The sequence below is a fragment of the Pararge aegeria genome, chromosome 1, assembly GCF_905163445.1.
Source record: "Pararge aegeria chromosome 1, ilParAegt1.1, whole genome shotgun sequence".
Classification (NCBI taxonomy): Eukaryota; Metazoa; Arthropoda; class Insecta; order Lepidoptera; family Nymphalidae; genus Pararge; species Pararge aegeria.
Genome location: NC_053180.1, coordinates 4809025 through 4836982, shown reverse-complemented (window position 1 = coordinate 4836982; position 27958 = coordinate 4809025). Strand labels below are relative to the sequence as shown.

Genomic DNA, 27958 nt, shown 5'->3' with positions numbered 1-27958 from the left:
CGCATAAAAATGAATACGAGGATATATTTAACCCCACCACTTGTAAATAAAATTGTAAAGAAATCGAAAATTAACTAAAAATAATTTGTAGATGAATAACGTACAACAACGAAGTGATATAAAAAATTTAAGACTATGAATTCATAATAGCAACTTTGCACACCTGTCTTGTTTGACACCTGCCAAACAGCAATTTTTTTTTTACCATTTTCCCAAAGGGCGTATTTTACCGTGCTGAGATTTTATATTAGAAAAAAAAAAACTAAAAATCTCTAAACTTTTTTTTAATAATTTTTACAGTGTGCACTATTTCTATTACAAAAATATTAGTCATTTTATTTTAGAATAATTGATCACCGAAAACATTTTTGTCAACTATAGTGTCTAATATTTTACATAAATTAAATAACTCTATAAACTAGTAAAAAGCCATCCATGGCAACATCGTGGTGCTGTTAAGAAAAAGAATATTTTTTGCACATTTTTTTTTAGTAATTTTTATCACAATAACACAAGCCCTAGCAAATGGCTTCAATTTAGAAAAAATACATTCGATTTATGATATTATATCGTTCTCTCCAATCCAAAAATATTTACAACATCTTAAAGTCTATGTTTCCTTTTTTTTTCATGAAAAATTCAGATTTTTATAAGTTGTAAAACTTAAGAACACATTCGACTAATTATTTTATTTATTAATCATTACGATTATTATGAGAAACCTTGTCTATTAACTTACAAAGCTACATGATTAAAAAAAAAATTTTTTTACTGTCCATTGCTGCTAAGGAATTAAATAAAACTTATTTAACACGCCTTGAGATCGGTCACTCACTTTTATTTTTTTTATAGTTTTTTTTTCACAGTTTTTATCACATTTTTTTTTTTGTTAAATACTGTTACCTCTTATGTTGCTTGTTTTCAGGATATGTTTCACTTTGTCAGAGGGTACGTGCGACGAGCTGTGCACTTGTGCAGTGTTGCCACACTAGTGAAGTGGTATGGTTTGTGTTTACTGACAAACTGACTGTTTTCAGGATGTGAACTTTTTACCTTTGCTTGGAGATACCTGGAAAGCAAAATAAAAAAATTAAGCTAAAGTAATGTTCGACAATAACAATTTGAGAATTTATAAATTCTGAATTTTCTCCGGTCTACTGACAAAAAAATTCTGCTTATAGTCGTAAAATGTAATAGGCCCGTTTTGACATTTGTCATCGCGACGTAACTAGTTATGGAACCATAAGACTCGGGACTCGATACTCACGATAAATCAATTCAAGTTTGTATCAGTACTTGATTGATATTATTATGTATTGTAAAGTGTTCGTTAGTTCAAAGTATTCCTTTAACTTCACAACCAATACGCGTGACTGGCTGTTGATTATACGTCCACTTTTCAACATGTTGAAACAGAGTTAGTACTATATAACAACAAACACAAAAATCGAGTCAAATCACTATGTTTAAATTAATTTCCAAAATAGAAGAGCTATAATAGTAAACGTAATAGTAAACAATATAATATGTATATCAAACTTAAACGAGCGCCCAGTCAACTTGAGGAACGAAAAACTGCGCAGTGCGCGCGGGACGCTTTAGTCATGTGCCGCTTGGTCAGATACATCAACTCAGACTCATTATTTAGAACCCATTTTGAGAACCAAGCTCATTCTTTGCAGTAAAGATAACTACACAATATTTAATTTCGATATTCGGTAAAAAAATGGTTACATCTCTAGTATAAAAAAAAAATAGACTGAGAACGTAACTGTTTTCGGAACGTTTCGCAACAATTATAAATTTCATGCTACTATAAAGTAAGCGCAAAAAGAATATTAGCGATATATTCTTTCATATTATTTAACGTCCCAAAAAAATTTACGTATTTTTTAAAACACTGTATGTAATTGATTTTTATTTTATTGTTTCTTTCAGTTTCGTTCCAAGTTACATTCTATGGTCTTGCACAAATGTCAAAACGGGCCTATTACATTTTTACGACTATAGTGTTTAAGCGTTCCGGTACGATGTCGCGTAGAAAACGATCCGTACCTTAACAGGTTAGCCCGCTGCCATCTCCGACGGCATCTAATGCCCGTTTTCATCAACGAGAAACAAGGTAATGTCTAAGTAATAAATGCCTAGTCAAAGAAGATTCCTAGGCATACATTTACATTTCACCAATCGATTTTCACTAGGCAACTCATATAACCTAACGTTGTGTTTGTATTATCAAATTTTTAATTTTTAATATGGATTTAAGGTAATTAAAAAAAGAGTAATAGGAAACATGTGTAATACATAGTATATAGACCTTATAGTTTCAATAATTAAATTCTTTAACGCATTACGTGTAGTGTGTGGCTTATTTTGGTAATAAAGATATTTTCTTTATTTGTTTCTTCTTTCTTATTTGAAAGCCGATTGGCGCAGTTGGCAGATATCCTGGTTTCTGAGTCCAAAGCCGTGGGTTCGTTTCCCACTGGAAAATGTTTGTGCGATGAACATGAATGTTTTTCAGTGTATGGGTGTTTATATGTATATTATTTATAAAAATATTCGACAGTCATCTTAGTACCCATATAACGCTACGCTTTCTTTGGGACTAGATGGCGATATGTGTATTGTCGTAGTATATTTATTTCTTTATATGTGTAATATATCCATATTATCAAAATTAAGCTTAATTTGCTATACTCCGCGAAAAGCAGGAGAATCTGTGTGGACTTAACAAGTCATTGTAAAGTCAACATCTCCTGATGATGCTCCGGTTTCGGAGCGAAACGTGCGTAGAGGGTATATTGCCGAAGATCTGTTTGGTGTGGGGTATAAGGATTGAAGAAATTATAAATTACACCACACAGATTCTCCTGCTTTTCGCGGAGTATAGCAAATTAAGCTTAATTTTGATAATATATCATGGATTTCCGCAAAGTAACGCCTGCTTCTATCCAATATCCAATATTGTAATATATCCCTCTCTCCCATACATTTTTGAGTTTGTTTCTTTATCGTGACGCCTTTTCGTTTCATCTAGTTTTAAAGTACAACGATTCAAAAGAAATGCATTAAAACTGCATTAAAATAAATGAAGCCCACCAGCCCGAATTGCAGCAGAATGGCGGATCTATGTGGAATTTATAATTCGAGTGTAAATAAAATTACCTTGGTATGTCACGCGATGGAGCTGACGGCGTAATGTGGTCGGGTGCCCTCGGGTTGGTATAGAGTTATCGACGCTATGTAGTTATTCGACATCACCTGGAACATGTGAAATTTGCAATAATAAGTATCAACATATAGACCATTTTTTATATAAGTATGGAAAGTTTGTATCTGCAATCAAGAAATGCACTTGAATTGTTTTTTTTCCCTACTAATATTATAAATGTCAATGTAAGTTTGTTTGTTACGCTTTCACGCAAAAAGTACTAAACCGATCCTCATGAAACTTTGTACACATATTCTTGGAAGTGTTAGAAGCAATATAGGATACTTTTTATCCCGACATTAAGCTCGGTTCCTTTGGGAGAGGGGATGAAAGTGCTTGACGATTTTACACCATAACTCCGGCAAATTATAAACGATTTAAATAATATTTTTTGTACTATAGAGGTTAGAATATGTGTTTAATTTTGCCCAAACTGTGGTTTGAGATAGAGGACAGAACTCCTCAGCGGACAGCGGCAAACCCCTCATTTAAGGCTACTGAATACTTTAATTTTTTTTAGATGTACAACAAAATTTAATGCCAAAAAACAAAATCAAACGCAGACGAAGTCGCGGGCAACAACTAGTAACTTTATAATATTGAGTAATCCTTTTTGCGTTTTTAACTTGTTGTCACTAGTATTATTTAGTATAAGTTACTTATCCATACGTTTAAACAAAACTCCCGTATTATAAGATAATTTAAAGTGAAAACTTTATTGGCTTGTGTAATATCTATAATTCAGTTTATCCATTGTAAAAAAATATTTATAGCTGTTTGTTTTCCAAAAAAAAAAAAAAACATTATTAATTTTGACGAACCACCTAGCTCAACAGTGAGCGCTGTGAATTTAAGTTGCACGGCACGGATTCGATTCCCGACAGAGGCAATTCGGGTATTTATTATTCATGAATTTCCCTAGTCTGGTCTGGTGGAAGACTTTGGCCGTGGCTAGTTACCAGCCTACCGACAAAGACGTGCCGCTAAGCGATTTAGTGTTCCGGTACGATGTAGCGTAGAAACCGATTAGGGATATGACTACCATACTCCCTAACAGGTTAGCCACCTGCCATCTTAGATTGCACCATCACTTACCACCAGGTGAGATTGCAGTCAAATGCTAACTTGTGGAAGACTAAAAAAAACATAGTGCGCAATCACACTGTCTATGGGTCTCATATGAAGGCTCAGAATCAATCGGTAATTTGTTCGGAGAGAGAGTAAGAACTGCTGTTTTTCTTCTGGAACTTTTTTTTTTTTGTTTTACTTTTGAGTATTTATTTAGTAGGGAAATAATAATTACAAACTAAAATTAATATTTACAATAACTATAAGCTTTTAAACTGTTCACTCATGGGCATGGTACCCAAAATGCTGACGCTATCGCCCCTTTGAATTGCTAGACTTAGCCGTTGGGCTAAATAAGGATATATAAATAAGGATATCGGTAATTATTTTTAGGACGTCATCAAACGACGACGTGTATCAAATAAAAACAGATAGTTTTTAACAGACCCCATGAGCTTACTTCCACCGTTTATAACAGTATTAAGTTAGTATTTGACAGACCTTACCGACGTTAACAACATTAAAATAATACTGCTTAAAACGGCGGTAGTAAGACCCCTGATACTAGAGTATAAAAGAAAATAACCTCACCTCAAAGATCATGTCCTGGTAACCGTAGCAGAAGGTAGATCCGAAGGGATTGGTTGTGTTAGTTGAGGACGCGCGGTTCAACACCACGGGCCGCTCGCAAACGCGCAACGCACGCGAAACGCTCTCCCATTTACTGTACGCAGTTATGCAGACAGCTCCGCGGGACTCCACCAGTGCGTTTGATTCACACCTGCAATGACACAAATACATAAACAAAAAATTTATTTTCTGTCTTATAATGTAAGCAATCTTTTCATTACTTCTTAGTGTAATTTTAAAAAGAGAAATGTTTTTTGGTTGTTTGTTAGTACCCAAAAAGCTCCGTAATAACTGGACCGATTTTGACAATTTCTTCGCCAAAGGAAAGCTTAACTATCACGAAATAACAAAGGCTATAATTAATTCCAAAAATATTTAAGATCCTTAAGAAAATTGCAATATTTTAAAACCAAAGTAGCAATATTTTTCCATTAAATTAATTATTTGGTAAACTATGAAGATACATATAAAATTATGTATAACATATTAGAGTTCTCAGTATTACTACTAACAAAAATCCTTGAGCGAATATATCTATCATCTTAATATATATAAATCTCCTGTCACGATGTTTGTCCGCGATGGACTCCTAAACTACTTAACCGATTTTGAATTAAATGGGCACACCGTGAGCAGTCTGGTCCAACTTAAGAGATAGGATAGCTTAGATATTTAATTATAGTCGCAATTTTATTTTATTGCAAATTATTTGTCTATAATTAATTGACAGTCACAACATAGTGACTGTATACATAACATGTGACGTGATATAGGCTTAGCGATACTGAATACTTTAAAAACAAAATCAAACGCAGACGAAGTCGCGGGCAACAGCTAGTAGTTAAATAAGTCATTATATTAGCTTTTGTGTTCCAAAATTGTATTAGATCGCTGGTATAAACAATTGTTGGGTTGCATTAGTATCGTAGTATTAATTCTCATTCAAATAGTTTTATCATTTAATGTAGAAGTAAACGCGAGTAAATTTATAGTTTAATCTAATCAAAACTTAATGAAAAAAAGTTATTTTTGAAAACTATACCCGTTTTTCAAGTATACAAAACTTATAAACATTCTATTCTTTTCTAACTTACTTGTCAGGTTGAACGTTGAGCTCGAACTCGCATCTATGGTACATGTTGAAGTTATAGTGGCCGGGGTAGTTGGTGTGCAGCACGAACTTCTTCACTTGATGCGTGCGCGCATCAAACAATACGTCCTGAAATAGATACACGTAATATTATATAATAAAATATTGGGTAATATAGGGTTATGGGGTTCCACAAGGTTCATTGGACCCTTTTTGTTTCTAATCTCTATTAATAACCTTTATAAAATAAACAAGAACTATATAATATATTAAAATAAAATAATGACAGCGGCCACATAATAATCAAAAATAATGTATACCAGCTAACTTTAGTAAATACATTGCTGCCAATTAAGTCAAGGTCGGTTCAGCGGTAGAGCCGTACATAGTTTATAAAACCCGACCCAAATGTTTTTGTAAATTCTATAGAAACACTTAATTTGGACAAAAAGCAACCTTTGAACATCTCTAGGTTATAAGATATCTCTGTGCCAAATTACGACACAAAAAAGTGCAGTGGTAACATTCAAACATAGATAGCATTTTCGCATTTGTAAAATTGGTATAGATATATTTTTTTATTCACGTTACAAACATAAATATATACAGATTTCATTGTATAGTTTCTGAAAAAGAATAAACAAAATGTTAACATATCAAGATAAAGCTAAGAACTTGGCACTGACTACTTAGATAAACGCAAGTAAAAAATTGTGAATGAATTTGAAGGAAAATGTAGCAACTTCAGACAGCATTACAAAGATTTTGTCATAAAAGTTTTAACTCACCAGACCAAGTGTAAAGTAATTGAAGAAGTAGTCTGAAGCGGGAGGGGGGCGACGGCGGGCGGTGGGCCGGTGGATGCGCATCTTATCGTCCGCTTTGTAGTAAAGACGCGCGGGTGCGGCTAACGCACGCGAAACCTCTTGACAGCTGTCACCGAAACGCACCACACGCCTTCTTGCGGACGCCGGCTCACCTGATCGGATACCTGCAAAAATTACATACGACATAAAATATATTAACTATCATGATCATTGTGCTGGTAAAGATGGAGATGATGATGAAGGCCATTATTATAGTAGAGAATCTAAAAAAAATTACGGTAATATATATCAGTAATAAAAGTTATGATTACGAAAATAAAGATGGTGAAAACTAAGCTCACAACACACAATCAAAAAACTACCTTTATTCAAATAGACCTATAGAAGGCATTGTTGATGCGTAGTTTTTTTATCGTTGAAGTTCAAATGATGGTTATAACTACAAAGTTAACTTAAAACCAAAGCTATCAGGGTTCCAAATGCGCCCATGAATGCCTAAAATATTATTATATACAATGATGATAATGTTGAAAATAAAATTAAGTATGTGTATCATTATTTTAATTTCGAAAATTTCCGTGTTAAAAATGGTAGTGATTATAAAAGTTTTGGTCCTTAAAATGATGATGATAAAGGCTATGATACTTTACCTTCAGTATAAATGTGCAACCGCAGTCCAAGAGTAGCTGTCGCTGACCGTAGTACATCACACCTTCGTAAGTGTAACTGGTGTTTGTAACAAGATAGAGGCAGATCAGCTAAAGGCGCTGTACATCTTCCGCCACTGGCTGATCTTGTCAACTGGAAATATAATAACTGATTAGACATATTTTTCTTCTTTCTTTTGCGGGTTCAATTCATCGGTTTTGATCAGTGTTTCCGACCACATTCAACTTGAATGCCTTCTAGGCAAGAGGGAATAGGCATTCTCTAGGCGAGCGCGCCCTAACTTAGACCGTATCATTGCTGTACGTCAAGCACGAGCCTATTTATTATTTTAAAAAAATCTACAAGTTTAATGAACCAAGTTGGTTGGCAGAGTCTGAAGATGGAGCCAGAAGATAGCCACTGGAACTCTTCAAGAAATGTTAGTTCCATAATTTTTAGGCTTATTGGGTTTGTCCTGACAAGTTGTATCTAACAGGTCTAATTATGAAGCCGGAGTATGATCACAGAAACTCCTTAACTGAACAAGATCGTCCAGTCATGGGCTCGTTGGGTTTACCGTGACAAGGACTATAGCCCCAATTGTTTTCCAGTGTCTTATAATTAAGCCGGAATACAGACATAGAATCTCATTGACTGAACAAGATGGTCCTGTCATGTTTGGACCCTTTGGGTGTTTGTCTTGACAAGAACCTAACCTAGTTTCCAGGGTGTATTAATGAAGCCAGAAAATTGCCATGGCAACTCCTCAACTAAAAGATAGCCCTATCATATTCGGGCTCGTTGGGTTTGTCTTGAATATAACTTTAACCCTAAGTGGTTTCTAGGGTCTGATTATGAAGCCTGAATATGGCCATACACTCATCAGAACATAGCCCTGCCGTGTTTGAGTTCATTCGATTTGTCTTAGCTAGAACTCTAAAAACTGGTTCAAATATAATGTAAATAAAATTATTTAGACGTAGTGTAAAAAACCCACCTGGTGCTGTGACCCGTAGTATATCGTCGTTCGGGAGACGACGGGCGAGCCGCCGTTCGGGAACTGAAGCGAGCCTAAACCGTGTGCGTATCCGGGCTAAAACATTATACACCACCAACATTATACACGGTTGGAAACCAATTATATAGTTATAGTAAAATAACTTCACAATACTGCCTTCTGCCTTCTAGTAGTAGGCAGCACTTTTGACAGCAAACACCCAAATGAAAAATCAAGTATTCGTAGGTGAAAATACGCATGTTCAATTAACCAAACAATTGTTGCTCGTTCACTCGCTAACCGGTCTAGAGATCCTAATTTCAATAACTTTCCGAAAAAATGTTATACTTTCGATATTAATTTTTTTCTCTAATTCAACCCGAACCATAACTAAAAGTGCCATAACCAAAGTTGCCATAAAATTTCGAAATTGATAAGATATATAATTTTAAAGCGCATCACCATTTACAATCGTGATCCTAAAGTCTGACCTAACAACATCATTAACAGGAGAAGAATTCGATCAAATTGTTTAATCTCACCTCAAATTTACTATCGACAGGAAAATAGAAGGACAGCCCCCTAAAGTTAAGCGCGAACAGGTGCCTCTGGCTGTCGTAGAGGCCTGGGTGCGTCGCTCCAAAGCAGTGCTCAACTTGCTCGATAGACGGCGTGATCTCTGGCGAGTTGAAGCACATACCACTGCGAAGAAGCAAAATATGGGGTTAATTAAAGCACGATTTAACGCTGACGAGACGAGGGAGGCTATCTTATTAACTCTGGACAGTTTTTCGCACGTCTGTTAAACGTAGAACTTCCCTATTGATATTACTCATTACTCCAGCCTATGTTGTTCATTCCAGAAACCTAGCACTGAGACTGCTATCGTCCTTATCAAAAATAATTCGGGTTTCCGACATATGCGATATCAGCATAAAGAGTTGTACATTTTCTTCTTAGATAGTTTTAACGTATCGAGAATCTGATGTTGTTTACTGACCACCATATCCAGGGCTTAACATTATGTTTTACTTGTTAAGATTCACATAACTTTAGTTACGGCAAGGTTAGTCCTGCTATTTTGAATATCAGAAATTTAACCTACCTATTGCACTTATCGTAAAAGTGGTAGAATAGGATACCCCTTAAATCTATTAGTGATCAGCCTGTTCACGTCCACTGCTGTACTTTCTGTTCAGAGAGCCTTTTTCATTCCGTCGGATCCCGCCATCTTTTGGAGGTTATGTCTGGCGTGTGGTATCGAGTCCATAACTCATCTACCAAGGTCATCGGTTCTGCGACAGACATAGCCTACCCACTTCCACATGAGCTGGCTAATCCTTTGGGCAATGTTCGAGACATGGCCTACCTACTGTATCAGCCTGCTAATTCATTGGTGCTACGTTAGTGTCCTGCGTTATCTTACTGAACTCATAGTTTTGAATTTTGTGTTTCAAAAGAGAAACCCAACATAACCCTCACACGCGTAACACGGTTAGCGACTTTGAATTTATGGATGAGACCGATTGTCAAACACAGATAAAGCGTGCTTAGGTTTATTTCAGACTTGAGAAACATACTACAATATTATATAAAATATTCATCAGTCATCTGAACACCTATAACACAAACTATGCTTACTTTCTGGCTAGATGGCTATGTGTTGGATAGAAGCAGGCGTTACTTTGCGGAAATCCAAAATATATTATGAAAATTAAGCTTAATTTGCTATACTCCGCGAATAGCAGGGGAATCTGTATGGTGTAATTTATAATTACTTCAATTTTATTTATTTATTAAAAAAAAAAGGTCACTTTGAAATTTATAATATTGTTATCGATTGTGCATTGTAAACGCTACCTAACAAAGATTAAAGACAGATTTGAGAGCCAGAAATAACCTATTACAAAAGATGGTACTCTCGGCGTATGCTGTGGTTGGGATCTTCAAAGGTCATCAGATCGATGATAAGCGATCGGAATATTATATTATTTACAAGCTACAAATATTAACGCTCACATTTAAACGCAGACGTGTTTATTTTTCAAAAGTATTATCGACTACCTTTCCAGAGTTAAGTGCGTTTTTAATTTTAGCATTTTAATATAACTTGCATTGGATAGAAGCAGGCATAACTTTGCGGTAATCCATGTATTATTATGAAAATTAAGCTTAATTTGCTATAATCCGAGTAAAGCAGGAGAATCTGAAAACTGATCTTAACAATTCAAAGTTTAAAAAATTGTAAAGTCGACATCTCCTGAGGATGCTCCGGTTTTGGATCGGAACGTGCGTAGAGGATACTTTGCCGAAATCTGTTTGGTGTGGAGTATAAGGATTGAAGAACTTATAAATGACACCATACAGATTCTCCTGCTGTTCGCGGAGTATAGAAAATTAAGCGTTATTTTCATAATAACTTTCATTAACGGTGAAGGAAAACATCGTGTGGAAACCAGCAGCTTGAGAGTTCACAATAATGTTGTCGAGGGCGTGTGAAGTCTACCAATCCGCACATGGCCATCGTGGTGGACACCTACACCATTCTCATTCTGAGTGGAGACCCGTGCCCTGTAGTGGGCCTATAATGAATAGATAAGATACAAAATAGGCCAAGTGCAAGTTTGACTCGCGTACGACGGTTTCCGTACCATTATCTATATAAACGGCAATAATATCTTGTCTGTTGTGTGGGAGTAAATAATTTGATTCTGTTTTTTTTAGTATTTGTTGTGACAGACTGATGGACGGACTGCGCAGTGTCAGTAATTTGACAGCCGACTGGCGCAGTTTGCAGCGACCCTGCTTTCCGAGCCCAAGGCCGCGGATTCGATTCCCACTACTGGAAAATCTTTGTGTGATGAGCGTGAATATTTTTCAGTGTCTGGGTGTTTATATGCATATTCTGAGTATTTATGTATATCTTTATATATATAATTCTTCTGTGCGTGTGTATGTCACTGAACTCCTCCTAAACGGCTGGACCGATTTGATTGAATTTTCTTGTATGCGTTTGGGTGGCATCCTGGATGGTTTAGATTCACAAATCTGCCCGAAAGATGGCGCTGCAGTCGGTATCTAGGTTATTTACCTATACTGCAACTAAACGGCTAAATTTATTCAGGTACGAGTTTGATTTGATAAATTATTTTAGTGGGATAGCTGATTTATCGAGGAAGGCTATAGGAGGAGTATATAGGAGTATATACCATCACGCTAAGACTAAAAGGAGCATAGGACCAATGAAGAATGTTTCAAAATCGGCCACTTAGCTTACGCCACGTGCGCTGCGTAAACGGTTAAAGTTTCGATAAAATCACGCATGAAAAAATTTTTCCCTTTATCAGTTCTAAAAAAAGCCTGGGACAGGCGACAGCATGTCTATCTTTTAAGGTAAACTTTTGCGCGGACGACGTCGCGAGGGACCTCTAGTTACTCATAAAAATATTCATCAGTCCTCTTCGTTCCCATAACACAAGCTAAGCTTACTTTGGGGCTAGATGGCGATGTGTGTATTGTCGTCGTATATTTATTATTATTATTATTAGTAACCCCGGGTCCCGTTTTAACCTTTGGTTACGGAAACTAGAAAATTAATTATGTTCGATATCACTTACCTATACCTAAGCTTAACTAATTTCATATTGTATATTTCTATAATCTTCAGCCGCTGCGCTACAGGGTCGAATATTAACCGGATACCGTCCTGTGGCATATTTATTACTAGGTCTACTGATAGTGGATTCTGAAACAAAAACAAAACAAACAGTTAGATTCACCTTTGTATAAGTCAAACAATGAATTCAGACACACTTTTTTAAATAATAGTAACTAGCGTCCTTCGTCCGCTTTCGTTACGGTTTTTACAGATCCCGTGCTAGCCGTTTGTTTTTCTGGGGCAAAAAAGAAGCCTATTGTAGTCTGCGTTCTTTCAACTTACTCTATGGCAGAAATTAAGTTTATTGGTTGCTTGGTTAGGGCGTCAAGGAAACGGCGGGAATATGCCGCACATCTGCTTGCCCTGGGAGGCGGCGGGTAGTTATTGGGCTAGCTACCCATCCCTATATGAGTCTCCCTACTGTCTGAGGGGGGGTCAAGCTGTCCTGATGCCCTCCTCCTTAGCGTAGTAGCCCTGGCAATCAGTTGGGGATGTTGGTAGACGTCCGGGAAGTATACAACGGGTTCCCCGGACATGTCGGTCCGGGGGACATGCCGTGGTGGTTTTTAGTTCGGGTAAACGAGTCCCACATAACCTCTGTCCTGCCCAAAAGGACAGAGGTAGACATAAAGCTCTTCCACCACGTCAAAAAAAAAAAAGGGCGTCAAGGGACGAACAAACAAACATACTTTCGCATTTATAACATTAATTACTTAATATAATAATCGTAAAAAAAAAGCCTCGCAACGAGGATCCTTGAGGGCCTCCTCCAGAGCTTTCAAGAATCCTCGTTGATAAACATAAAGAAAAATCGTCTTAATTGGTTAAGTTTCGAAGGAGAACAATTACGAGCGTAAGCGCTTCGGATTTTATACATAAAAATAGACGACAATACATTATGTGCGCGCACGCACGTTTGCACGCGCAGCAATCGTGATCACAAGCACGCACACATTTTAATAACTAAATGTTTAACTGTTTTTTCGGTTTTTTTAGTTTTCCTGGGATAAAAAGCCCTATGTCCATCTCCAGAATGCAAGCTATCTAATAATTCGTAATACAAAAGTTTGCAAAAATCGATAAAAAGTACCCTATGAGTTTCAAATTTCATTAAGATCGGTGCTGTAGTTAAGTCACACATATCATCATGATTATCATCGTTAATCTATTAACGGTGCGCTACAGGGCACGGGCATCCACTCAGAATGAGTTAGGCCGTCGTCCACCGGCTGGCCAAGTGCGTATCGGTGGACTTCACACGCTCTTGAATTCTTAGGTACGCAGGTTTCCTCGCGATATTTGCCTTCACCGTTACAGCGAGTGAAATTTAATGTTTAAAAAAAAATCGAACATAATAGGTAATTTAGCTTTAATTTAGCTCGAACATAAAAGTGGCTTTAATTTAGCTCGAATAAAAAATGGGGCTATAATTTAGCTTGAACATATTGTAATTGGCTTTAATTTAGCTCGAAAATAAAAGTGGCTTTTATTTAGCTTAAACATATTATTATAAGTGGCTTTAATTTAGCTCGAACATATAAGAGGTTTTAACGAACCAGATTAACAGTACTCTGTGTAATATCAAATTATGAATATGCATATTTTTCGCTATAAATAATAAAATTAGACCAACAATACTACTCAAAGTAACTGAAACATCTCTGCCCTTAGTCCGAGATTTACGCGATCACAATCGTAGTAATTTTCGAGTATCGAGACACTAATACGTCATGGAAATTTTGGGCTTATTTTAATCGTTTTAGGGTGTAATATTCTGTAAGACTGATTTTGATTTTATGTAGGTATAACTAGCAGTCTCCCGCGACTTACACCGCGTATCTAAAACAAGTTTTGTTTTATGAGCCAAACAAAGTACCTAGTTTCGAGGATATAGCTTGAAAAATGACAGACTTTTATAGAAACTTTAAACCGCTATTCACCCCCCTTGGGGTTGGGATTTCAAAAATTCCTTTTTTTTAGTGTGCGTTTACGTCATAATAGAAACCAACTGCCAATATTCCAAGTATCTTACCGCATCGGTTTAGGCTGTGTTTGGATTTTCAGTCAGTCTGGACTGAATTTTATATATAAAGATTGACATGTAGTGGTTTTCGACACTGTAAATTCAGAACTTATTCACCTTGTTTTTAAGCTCAATTTCATACAGCCATTAATCTTGACGGAACCTACTTATAATTAATTTTACTACAGAATTTGTGACATCAATAGTAGGATCTATGAGGAAAATTTTGCATTGTTGTTACAGAGTATTGATACTCGATAAACCTGTATGATCGCTGGCGTCCAAATGTTATTTTAATACTGCAGATGCTGTGGCAGTAGATCGAGGTAATGGCGAATTAGATCATTTTTTCTGTGGCGTTACAGTTTCGATAATCGAAAACGACTGTACGATCGCCAGCCTGCAAACTTCATGCTAAGGTTACAGATGGTTACAATGAATGTGTGCATATCTTCATCGTCTTACTTGCGTGACGTAGTTACGATAAGCAAGCCTTTGTTTTGTGAAATAAAACATTATTGTTTTGTTCAAGTGATTCATAGCAACGTGAGCGTATAATAAAGAAAGGAGTTATTGAACATAAGCTTAAATTCTTTCAGGGTTCCGTAACTAGTTGCACTATGACATATGGAGCAGAGACATGGACCCTTGCAAAGAAGGTGGTGCACCGGCTCAAAGTGGCTCGGCGGGCAATGGAAAGAGCTATGTTAGGTTTGTCTCTATTAGATTCCCAACGTAGAGATCAGAAACCGAACTGGAATCACTGATATCGTTCAAAGAGCAGCGGCCCTGAAATGGAACTGGGCGGGTCACATATGTCGAAGGGAGGACGAGCGGTGGAGCCGACTGGACACAGAAGCATTGACCGACAACCAGCTCGATGGAGAGATGATATTGTAAAGACAGTAGGGAAGAACTGGATGCAGCTAACCACCGCGGAGCGGATGCGTGAAGAAGCTGTAAACGCACATCCACTCCGGCGTAGACGGGGGGGAAGGAGCCGGCGGGAATATGCCGCACGTCTGCTTGCCCTGGGAGGCGGCGGGTAGTTATTGGGCTAGCTACCCGTCCCTATATGAGTCTCCCTACTCTCTGAGGGGGGGGGGTCAAGCTGCCCTGATGCCCTCCTGCTTAGCGTAGTAGCCCTGGCAATCAGTTGGGGTTGTTGGTAGACGTCTGTGAAGCATACAACGGGTTCCTCGGACGTCCAATAAAGCCAACGAGAGGTACATGCCGTGGTGGTTTTTAGTTCGGGTAAACGAGTCCCACATAACCTCTGTCCTGCCCAAAAGGACAGGGGTAGCCATAATAAAAATATGGATGCAGCTAACCAGCAATAGAGATGGCGTGCAAATTAAGAGGCCTTAGTCCAGCATTGGACTGAGATAGGCTGGTAATGATGATCCGTAACTGGTAATAACAAACGCCCCAATAGGAGGTCGGTAAGTTTCAGTGTTGCGGAATCTTCAGGCATATGAGGCTTAACACCTACGCCTCAGAATGAAGGGCACAGGGAGGCAATTTGCAGGACGTGTTCCTTGCATGCCCAGCGAAATGTTGCTCTGTTTATAGGCGATGGTATTCCACCTAACATCGAGTGGGCTATGTGCTTGTTCCGTTAGAGACTGTTAGTACATATGTGCAGCAAGTTTTTTTCAATAACGATCCACCCAGGTTTCGCACGGGTGCAATGCCCTTTTTAAAGGCACACGCCGCCGGCACCCCTATCGGTACCTCCGCAACCGCTATGCCCCCGCAGACGAAATCTGTAATATCTTCGAAAACATTCACGCAGACAGCGGGAACAGTGGCGTGCATAGAGGGTATGCACAAGGTATGCAGATGATATAAACTGATGAAAATCTCCAGTACACGGTTAAAGTTTCGATAAAATCATCTATGACAGAGTTGTTCCACTTAAAAACTTCTTAAAAAATTACTATCTATCTTTTAAGGTTGACTTATACGCGGACGAAGTCGCGAAGGACCGCTAGTGTAAAATAAAGTGTTACCTGATCGCTGTAGAGGACTTGTACGCCTCTTATTGTGCCCACTTGACTCTGTATGATAGACACCGCCTGGGAGAAATGCATTCCTGCAATAAGAAAAAAAAAAGTGTTATTTAGCTTATCAAAAATGTTCCTCACAACACCCTCACACCTCCACACACACAAAGACACACACACGCACATAACCACACACACACACACACACACACACACACACACACACAAAGACACCCGCTTGCAAAATTTGAATAATTTTCATTTCTTCATGCTTACTTGATTTCGTCGGATAATGTGCCCATACACGGAAGACACTGCCTAGGATACGTTTTTTTTTAATAAATAAAGACATTACTAATGTTATTTTTATAGCCATCCATATCCGCCTTTTGCAAACCGTTTTTTGGTCCTTTAATAAAGTGAATAAATAAATAAAATAGGTTCGACGAAACCGCCTAGACAGAGCATACTTGCGGTACCCTATTTTATATTTCCTTGAGAGTGTCGAAACATTTGCTCCGTGCGGCATAAACGGCCGTATCTCTTTTCGGGTAAACTTAGAACTTTAGGACTGGACTTAGTGACTGTTGACCTGATATGGTTTTATTTTAAGTCAATACCTCCACGAATTCCCAAATTAAAAGGTCTATTGTCTATTGACTATTGACAGACAACACAGACAACATAGTAATCCTTTTGTGGTACCGACTCATCAACCCATTACCGGTCCACTACTGGGTACGGTTCTCCTCCCACAATGGGAAAGGTCTAGGCCGTAGTCCACCACGCTGGCATAGTGCGGGTTGGTGGACTACACGCGCCTTTGAGAAATTTTCAGGCATGCAGGTTTCCTCACGACGGTTGCCTTCACCGTTGAAGCATGTGATATTTCAATTGCTTTAAACGTACATAACTTAGAAAAGTTAGAGGTGTGTGCTGGGATTTGAACTCGGTCCCCACGAAAGAGAAGCTGAAGTCCTAACCCGCTGGGCTACAGAACCCTAAAAAAGAACAAAAAGTCGCCTCACAACCGCTTATTTTAAATAGGTTGTTGTGTCTACGATAATTACATTTGTTTTGCTCGTAATGGCCGATAAGCGAAATGCTAAAGACACCGGTATATCTACATGCATATAAGCATAAACACGCTTTTTTTGTTTACTCATTACGTTTATATTTCCCACTGGAGCCCGCGGTAGCTTGTTTGTTTGCCAACCCCCATGCAAGGGTGTCAAATAGGAGAACCGAGAGAGGTCCGGAGGGAGAAATTTTTGCTTGCTTAGTTACTAATGGACCTACCAGTGCATTAGTTTATATATTTTGATGTGTTACAACATTGATGAAATGTGTACAAGATAGCTTGGAATCGTCCTACCCCACTTTCAACTCTAACAAGATAGAAAAATAAATGTTACCTATAACGTAAATGAATGATGTTGGGAAGGTGCAAAAATCATGTTTAAAATTTAATTTATTTTTTTATTTTTTATTAGCTTTTGATAAATACGAGATCCGATCACGGGTTGGATTCCTGGCAGAGGCAATGTAGGATAAAATTCTCTGTAGGGCTGTTCTGTATCTCAGTTGACACAAAAAATCTGTTCTTAAGCTAGTTATAAACCTGCGTTTTAGGCGACAATGCTCTCCTTATAAAAATGGTTCGTTCGAACAAAACAAAGATGCAATTCGCAGGTAAGGCACCTCGAGTACATATATAGAACCTTCTTTAAAGTCATCAGTGATGTAAGTGACATTTAAAATATACATAAGAGTTTTAACAAGAATGCTGTTTCTGGTATTTTCACAGAGAAACGCAATTAATTCTTTAGTTCAACTAATTATTGGAGGGAATATTATAATCATTATTCAGTGTTAGGATTTTAATTTAATTAGCTTTGTAATTTCCACTTATTTGTTTGTTTTTTTTTTATTTTAATCTTATTTTTGAACGAGAAGATCGGTGGTCATCCTCCGATTGGCTAATGCCGGTAGACATTAGCCAATCGGAGGTAACGGCGGTAACCAATTAAATTGATTGGATCATACCTGGACGGCTGTGAGTTTTGGCGGGAGATGGGGTTTTTTTTCTTCGCGGGTCGGTTCGTTATGGCTAGAGGTCGGAAGAGTGATTTGCGAGGTTGTGAAGGATAAGTTCATGTTGTAAAAAATTACGACAGTTTTAAAAATAAATTAATAAAGGGATAATTTTATGGTACATCTATTTGCATCTTTTTCTGGTCTCATCGCTATCTTACTCCAACTCTAATATAAGTATGGACATGTAAAGAACTCTTTTCTCGAGTTCGTATATCGAACCTTTTCTTAAAGTCACCGGTGTATTTTACAGTCATAAGTGACATTAAAAAAGATATTTAAGAGTTTATTTTAACTAGAAATTATTTTATTTAAAAGACCTGAAGTAAAGGCTTCAAATGTTGTTTCTTGTATTTTTACAGAAACGAAACTTTGTCTTTATTTCAACTACCCATTGAAGGGGATATTATAAACATTATTATATACATATCTATAGGAAGATAATGATGTGTGTCAGTGTGTGTGTTACAGTAATAATTGACGGACCATGCAGATGGCCCACTTGATGTGGATTGGAAAAATATCCTATCAACTACTGGCCTATCATCAGACTAACACTCCGCAGGGCATGCAAGAGGCGTAAGGTGTGCGGCAAGCCTCATGTTTTTTTTTTTAAGTTATACTTCTTTTGGCGCGTTAGGGAAAAATGGTGAGAGCAAATTTTTACGATGCGCGCGCACGCCGTCACAAAAAACCGACACCGTGATGTTAAAGCTATAGTCAACATTTTAGTTTTTCTAAAAAAGGTTTGACGGTTGACTTTCAATAATTCAAACAATATCTTTTTTCTATTGTTAGTGTCGTTTTCTCTAATAACTTAGAAGAAGTAAAATTTTTGATAAGATTTTTATCTTGTTACGCCAAAGAAGTATAACTTCTAACGCGTTTACATAAGTACACACACTTTTTTTTTTAAATATATACACAAGTGCTTTACTGCAATCACACCTAATTGTAAGTGATGATTTAGCCTAAGATGGGGCGCGCTTGCCTAGAAGATGCCTATTCACTTTAGATTTTGAAGGTACCCAGATTATAGGGGAAGACGGAAGATGGGAGGGCCACATGTGCTTGTAAAATGGCGACCACGCCCTTCAAAGTAGAACACAGCATTACTTAGCCTAGCCGTGGTACTTTTCGATCAGCTGTCACAATCCTAAAATATATTATGAATTCCACAGTGAGTAGCATAGCACTTTTAATCCAAGGAAAACGTAAACGTAAGGTGTGTGTGTCTGTCTATGGCATCGTATTTCCCGATCGAATGAACCAATTTTAGATTTTGTTTTTTATTTGCTTAAAAGGTGAATTAGTCGGGAGTGTTCTAAATAGCTAATGTTTGATGAAAATCAATCCAAGATGGCCACAAAATGGCCGTATACATATTTCAGAACTCCCTTGTTGTTGGTATCAAATGACAGGGCTTAACTGGTAGAATACTATAATACACTAGGTACATTACACTATGCCACTACAAAGCAGCGAATTATATTGGTATAAAAGAAAGGGGTTATATCGTAGAATAATGTACACTATTTAGAAAGTCTGGTTTTCGAAATGTTTAATTCATATTATGAATAACAGCCGAACGCTAACTTGAAGAGAATGAAAATTTGAATCTTTAAAATAGTGAGTTAACTAATTAATGAAGGCCTATTGTTTCGATGGAGCGCAATACAGCGTTGCCGGTTAACAATAGTTGATTTTAGACGTCAATGAATCCGAACAAATTGTTCGCACCGATGCGATTTCTGCCTCAGTTCAAGATTTGCTCGCTCGCAATCGTATAGTCGTTTTCGCTTATCAAACCCAGTATGGTCAAAGTAAAATGGATCTTATGCAAGTCGTTTTAGAGCCGTGAATCCTGCACTTCTGATTTTTGTTTTACAAACTTTCTGTCAAAAGCTCGAGCTTATAAATTGTAGGCAACTTTGAGCTTTAATGCAATGCAAATACGATTAACTTTACTCCGGTGTTCAAGTATTTCTATACTTGGTAACGACTCTTGTACTAAGGCTACTCATAAATAATCATGGGCGAAGGTTCGGTAGCACAAATTAATTTTTATTGATATTGATATTGGATAGAAGCAGGTGTTACTTTGCGGAATTCCATGAACAGTTATTTGCAATACTCCGCGGAAAGCATTAGAATCTGTAAGCTGAATTTACAATTTCTTCAATCTTTATACTCTTACAAATTCCATGGAAACCGTTTGGTTTCCTTGAATAAAAAGTAGCCTATGTGCTCTTCGTCCTTTCAACTAACCAAAAGCAACTTGATTGGTTGCTTAGTTAAGAGCGTTAAGAAAGTACAAACAAATAAACACCCTTTCGCATTTAACATTTAGAACATTAGAGATAAAATTATTATTTAGAATATTAGAGGTAAAATAATTACTGTCAAATGGTGGAGTGGTTTTTGATGTTTCAATATTAATCGTTTCTATAAGTGCTTCATTTTGTGCCGGCTTATTTAAAGCACAGATTCCCTCGATTCGCTGTCCACCAACCTGCCGCGCTTGTCAGGTGCAATTTGATACACATTACACACCTTTGAGAATGTTATGGAGAATTAAGGCGTGCAGGTTTCCTCACGATGTTTTCCTTCACCGTTAAAGTAATTGATATTTAATTGCCTAACACGCACATAACTCTGAATAGTCAGAGGTGCGTGCCAAGATATTAAAAAAACAATTAAGCCAACTAAAAACGAGGAATTTGCTTCTTACGTCGCAACGCGCGACGTTTATGTCTCTTGGTAAATATTTACTACACCAAGAAGGTATGCATTACGTCGCAAATTAATACTATGCAAAACGTAGAAAGAAGATTATTTTTAAAAGATACGGCTCCAACGTAATACGCGAATTTCTACGTATTGCGCTACGTGTTTTTTTTTTGTTTACGCGCTGAATAAAATTAATGATCGCTACCAAGGTCGGCAAATATTACTGATACTGACGAAAACATTCTTTGATAAACGTTGATAATATTTGAGTGCCTACGCAATAACGGAAAAACAACAATTTCGCGAAATATATGTGCGTAAAAGCAAGACCATACTTACCAGATTAGCCTTTTACTTTTATTCTTGATTTTTTCCGTAGGGGATAGGCAAAGGTATATAACCATACAGCCAGGTCTTGCGTTTCCTTATTACTTTTGTTCAATAATAAAAAGTGATCGAAGCTTTTCTGACAGTTTTTTATTCTTACAATTGCCCTTGACAGCAATCTCACCTGTTGTAAGTGATAATGCAGTCTAAGATGGTAGCCTGTTTAGGGTTTTATATTAAATTCATAAGCCTAGTCAGTTTCTATGCGACATCGTACCAGAACGTTAAGTCACTTGGCCGCACGTCTTTGTAGATAACTAGCATTGTGGGAGACACCTTTAGTCCAGCAGTGGACTACAATGGGCTATTGTTTTGACAGAACCCATGTTATAGGTAGCGGGGCTGACGTAAAAGGTAATGCTTAAATAACATGTGTCAGTACTCAGTAGTAGTAGAGCTATTTGTAATAGAGAAAGTACGACCGCCATGCTTATTTCTGCTGTAAAGCAGCATTAGCGAAAGGGCATGGTTGTCGGTGCAGCATAATTACAGACACGTCATGAAGTTTAACACCTACGCCTAGGGTGTGAAACACAAGGCAACACAAAATGCAGACAATAGCCTAAAAATTGTCAAAAAAGAAAACAAAATTCATTTATTTCAAGTACGCCTAATATAAGCACTTTTGAAACGTCAAGTGATTCTGTTTGTAGTGACTCTACCACCGGTTCGGAAGGCAGATTCTACCGTGAAGAAGCCGGCAAGACACTCAGCAGTTGCTCTTTTTCAACATCAACAAATTACATTTTACATTTTAACATTCATTTTTCTATCTTGTGAGAGATGAAAGCGGAGCCGGATGCTTCCAAGCAACCTTTTCATTAAGAAATTCATCAATTGTATAGTAACCTCGCTGTAATAAATATGTTTTAACGTATTCTTTAATCTTATGCATTGGTAGGTCCAAAATTACCTTAGGAATCATATAATAAAAGCGTATACTCAATCCCACAAATGACTTCTGTACCTTTCGCAGACGATATGCCGATGTCACTAATTTATGTCCATTTGTTGTAAGTCGACTGGTTATATCCACTTTTTGTTTATAAAGACTAATATGTTGTCTTACAAATACTATATTATTATAAATATATTGTGAAGCTAAAGTAAGTATACCTATTTCTTTGAACTTCTCACGGAGGGGTTACCTGCACCTCTGCTATTGTCGTTTAACTAATAGCAGACGTGCAAGGGTGCGTACCCCTGAATGGTGTAAGGACCTATTCAGACATGAGTTCATATGCAAGTTTGTAATCAAAATGTAGGGTAGATTTGAAAGCAGCTTAGATTTTGGGTTCCTGTCATAGTACATCACACGAGTAACAGTAGTATCAGTTCACGTCATTTCATGAAGCTAAACGTTTTGGCTTACACAAATATAAATAATAAAAATATACAGTATATATTTTAATGATCGTCGTAGAAAAAGTGGTCTGATATACTTTAATAAAAAAAGGTTTTAGTTATATTATTACTTACAACCGCGTATTTACCTTTATATCCAAAATAATTAGTTTATAAAAAAAAAGATAATTTTCTATTTTTGGATTATGAGGCGAGTTGGATAGCTGCGCCAGAGATCGACACATTCCGTTGATTTGTTCATCAAGCCAATGAGAAGGGTTTAGGCCGTAGTTTCACCACACTGGCCAAGTTCGGTTTGGTTGACTTCTCATGCCTTTGAGAGCTTGACAGAGAGTTCTCAGATTTGCTCACGATGTTTTTCTTTCTAAGAGGAGACCTCTAGTCGACAGGTACTTAATGAGTTTATAATTATGACGATGATAAAGGATACACTAGTCTTTGTCCACAAATATGTTCTATTTTTGACCGACTTCAAAAAAGTGGTGGTTCTCAATTCGTTGATACCTTTTTTTTATGTATGTTACCCGATTACTCAAAGATACCTAAACCGATTTGAAAAATTATTTTTCTGTTTTAAAGAACATACTTTGCAGGTGGTCCCATCTAAATTTTACCGAAATCGGTCGAGCTGTTAATAAAAAATCAACAATACTGTAACCCAAAGTTGCAAATTTTTGCTTATAAAGTTTATTACTTGGCGTGCGCTGAGAAAAGTATTACCGATAAATAAAAAAACATGTATATTTTTTTAACTACATGATTAAAGTACAGATTATTATATATATATATATATATATACCTACAAAAAAGTCTGCGAGCGAATATATCTAACTTTACGAGTAGGTCACAATAGTAGCGTTTCTGTTCTAAAATTTAATTAAACATTTTTGGTTTTAAGTTCCCGGGCGTATATTGAAGTCGGTTTTTTTTTTATTTAAAAATATTTTTTTGTGTCTATATTATTACAAGAATACGGGTAAAACGGTAATGGTATCAAAAAAAAACATACATACAATATTATTACGTATTACATATATAATAACTGTATAGTGTTACGTATGATAAGTTGATATTTCATCATTATTACGCAATACATTTTTAATCCCTCAAAATGAATGAATACATTTTCCTGCTATTGCAAGATTATTTCATAGTTGCTGTTTCTCCGGGTTTCTTTTACGTTAACTATGGGTTGTAATGAAAAATAGAGGACTAATTTAATGCTTTATTTTAATACTAGCTGTTGCCCGTGACTTCGTCTGCGTTTGATTTTGTTCTTTGATGTGGCATTCAATTTAGTGTTAATTTTAGCAGTATTCTAATTCTAGTTTATTTTTTTCGTAATTTAAGAATTTCAGAAATCCAGTTGTTATAAAATTGTTATTTTAGTGATCTTAAATTTTCTTTGTGGAAAATGCATGTTGTGTTTACTTTTATATGAATTTGACCTGTACTGTGCATGCTCAAAAATGTAATGAATATAACAAAGCTTATGTGAAAATTGCTAGTAATACTAAATAAATAAATTATAAACTTCCGCGTTTGGCTGGATGAGTGTTCTCAATTACGACGGCTGAATGGATTTAGAAATTTAGGACAGAAGTAGATTATAAATATTGTATATATATATGTTTTATTGATATTCATTGTATTGCTATATATTAATAATCAGTATCTATTTATAATATTGTGTTTAAATAGCATAGAGGCTACTTTTTACCGGTAAAATGTACAGTTCCCGGGTTTAGATTTGTTTATGTTTACGTAATGAAGAGCAAGACTTATCAACCTTTCTCATTGTCAGAAGAGACCCGTGCCCTCAAATAGGTGATGTTAAGATTGTCTTGATAATAAAATGCCTTTTTTTTAATGATTGACATTTAATGCATCACAAGGTTGACTGAAAATCACCTTTTAATATTTAAATTGTTAACAACGTAGAATGTGTTATTGCTTATTTATAATTGCACAGTATTGTTATTTAAAATGTTACAAGTAATATAACATATGCAAGAGTTTGATGGTTTCTATATTTCAAAAAAGTTTGTTTTTTTTTTGCATAGAAATTATAACTAGAGTAGATTTCGGTCTCTTCAACTATTCTGGCAAATCTTTACAGTCAGAGCCGCAGTGATATGCTAGCATAATTATAGACATAACAAATGTACTAATTTCAGAATGGCTCGATGCATTTAGCTGAAATTTTAAAGGACGGAGGAATCATAAATGTATGTGTTATTAATAGAATAGTATTTTCGTTATACTGATTATACAGGAGGAGTGGAGTGGGTGGAATTTCCAGACCTAGTTTTGATTAGTTTAGCTTTATAAGTTTTATAAGCACTTATCTATCTAAACTGATAACTAAGCTGAAGATTTTGTGTACCAGTTTGTTTGTTCAAGTGTAATTTCTGGAACTACTCAAACTTGTCATTTCTTTTTATGCTACATCCATTAAGAGTAAAAAAAAGAAAATCAAAGAAATTGCCAAGAAAAAACGAACGCATAACACGGCCGATACGTTGCGACGCGGACAGGTCAGGGCACATTGTTTAGAATAGCGGAGGTATTAATGATTGTAAGGTAAAAGGGACTCATCAGAAATTGTATGTAATGTGTTTTTGAAAATTCAACAGTTTATAATTCACTAGGAATAACACTATTAGGAAATTTTTGGAGGATTCCGTGCAAATTTTGGGCACCTGGCACACTCTCAAAATGTGAGGATAAGGGTAAAAATTTTAAATTCAAAATTCATTTAATTCAATTGCAACCTTTTCATTAAGAAATTCATCAATTGTATAGAATCCTTTCTATAGCAAAATGTGTTTTAACACATTCTTTAAACTTATGCATTGGTAGGTCCCAAATACCTTAACCATTTTTTTTTGCTTCTGAGTCACTTTTCTTTGTGATGTAGGCTTGTACTTTGAATGATATTATAATTGATATATTTTATTTTTAATTTGGTAACTGCTTCTTGTGTGTACAACCTAACCCTTAAGTCTGTTTTTTTCCCCTTTTCTTTGTTGGGTTGCCTGGCAGAGATTGCTTTTTAGCAATAAGGCTGCTCATTGTACCTGTGTTTTATTTACTGTTATTTTTGTTTATAATTTAATTTCTGTTAGGTGAACCATAACGTGTATTTTCATTTCATTTCATTCATTTTGATTGCATTACCTTAGGACTGCTCTTAAGTGGGTTGGCCGGCTTTGTTATGTATAATAAGACACAATAATGTAACTACACATCACCCTCACATTTAGACAGCCGGTTGGCGCAGTGGACAGCAACCCTGCTTTCTGCGTCCAAGGGTGTGGGTTCGATTCATACAACTGGAAAAATGTTTGTGTGATGCCAATGAAAGTTTTTCAGGGTCTGGGTGTCTGTATATTATAAGTATTTTTGTGTATTATATTCATTAAAATATTCATCACCTATCTTAGTACTTATAACATAAGCTACACTTACTTTGGGGCTAGATGGCGATGTGTGTATTGTCGTAGTATACTTCTTATAATCAAAATTAGTCCCCTAGAAACTAAAACAGTGTGTGACCCAAATATCCTGCAGACAAGGCCTTGCACTAAACAAAAGATCTTAAAGGGCAAGAAATAGAATTAAATTATTTAATTAATAACAATTTTATTAAAACATCTGATCCTGCAATGTACATTTCATGCATATTTTTGGGATCATATACCTTCTGGGATCAACAGGATTCTCTTCAGCCTTGATGTTTATCATCAGATATTAACCTGAGAGGTTATTATCTGATAAGATAGTTCAAGGATTATTAGAGACTGGCTTTGTTTTGCCGTTCCTTCTTTCCACATTTAAATTCTCATTTAAAGGGGCTAGCTGACAAAAAAAAAGGATTCTTTGTTCCTATAGTAGCAGAGTTGATTAATGAGTGTTGATTAATGAACTCTTTGTTTTTATAAAATGAGTACAGATGTATTGAACTTGAATAAAACAATACATTATAAACTGGAAGACAAAGATAAAATATAATATCAAATTTTATAAATTTAAAAGCAAATAATTTATCTGATTTTAGTAAATCTAAAGACATTTTATTTTTATAGAAGAGAAATCGAATATATGAAATTGTTTTTAATTAATATTTATATTACTAAATAAGTATTTTGTATGAATTTTTTTGTAGCCTATTTAAACTTCTTACATGTTTATTTTTATAATATGAGATTAACAGAGCTTGTATATTAATTAACAAATGTTTTATATGTTATTAATAATAATAATAGTTATTATAAAAACTTTTTGTTATCGCAAAATAATAATAAAGTGAATTAGGTCAACGTATCAATAAACGAGCGTCATAATAAAACCTACTAAATACACTGAAATTCCGGTTGTTAAGCCAGCAAACGTTTAATAGAATCTAAAGCAATTGTAATAATAAAAACTATGAATATACATCGCAAAGATTTCATGGTCAAGTTTAACGAAAAAAAAATAAACAGTACACACAGATGAAACAAAGAGACGGGCGATTGACGTTTCGAAAAAAAATCAATGAGGCCAAAATGCGGGGTGCTTTGGACTAAATGTGTTGTTTAATTGATAAAACCTCTAAAACACCATTGCATAAGCGGCGTCCCATAGCAATACAACGCAAAATCTTGACATAATTTATAAACATAAACGGGAGCTTACCCAGAACAAACTCCCAGGCCTCGCAGCCCAGGGAACGTTCGGGAACGATTTCTAAATCCAACATTGTGCACAAAACACCTATCACACACTAATCTAGCTAACTTTCACTCAATAAAACTGATTTTTCACCACAAAATCCTCTTTTACGCTGCCTTTCTTTGTTTGCCAACTTTAGTTTTCAACCATTTTGTATTTGTCAGAGGAACTGTCATTACAAACAGCTGATTGTATTCTGCCAGGGCCGTATTGAGATTGAATTTTGAATTTTTTATTACCGCTAAAATGAAGAAAATAAAGCTAAAATAGTAAAATAAATACACGTAACGGGAAAAATTGAACCAGCATCTCTCCAGCAATAGCTACCTGAGTGTTCTGCCATAATCCGCACACCACATATGTCGAAATCATCATATGCCTTTTTATCAGTCTAGTAAATAATGGAAGTTTAACATTTTCATCAATAGCCTATATTATAATTAGTTCACTGCTGGACTTAAGGGACTACCAAATTGGTTGCCCCTAATAACCATGTTGGGCAGAC

At 36.1% G+C, this 27958-nt stretch overlaps 1 protein-coding gene across 1 annotated transcript; it reads right to left on the bottom strand.

Annotated features, from left to right (window-relative positions):
* Window positions 1-25: 25 nt before the first annotated feature.
* On the bottom strand, window positions 26-27607 carry LOC120626555 (UPF0183 protein CG7083). Its single transcript, XM_039894108.1, has 11 exons — window positions 27418-27607; window positions 16168-16250; window positions 12092-12219; window positions 9017-9176; window positions 8475-8570; window positions 7480-7630; window positions 6791-6993; window positions 6007-6131; window positions 4874-5063; window positions 3169-3264; window positions 26-1069 (listed from the first exon to the last, which is right to left on the bottom strand). The coding sequence occupies exons 1-10, from the start codon at window positions 27479-27481 to the stop codon at window positions 3178-3180; spliced, it is 1287 nt and encodes a 428-aa protein (XP_039750042.1). The 5' UTR covers window positions 27482-27607; the 3' UTR covers window positions 26-1069; window positions 3169-3177.
* Window positions 27608-27958: the final 351 nt, after the last annotated feature.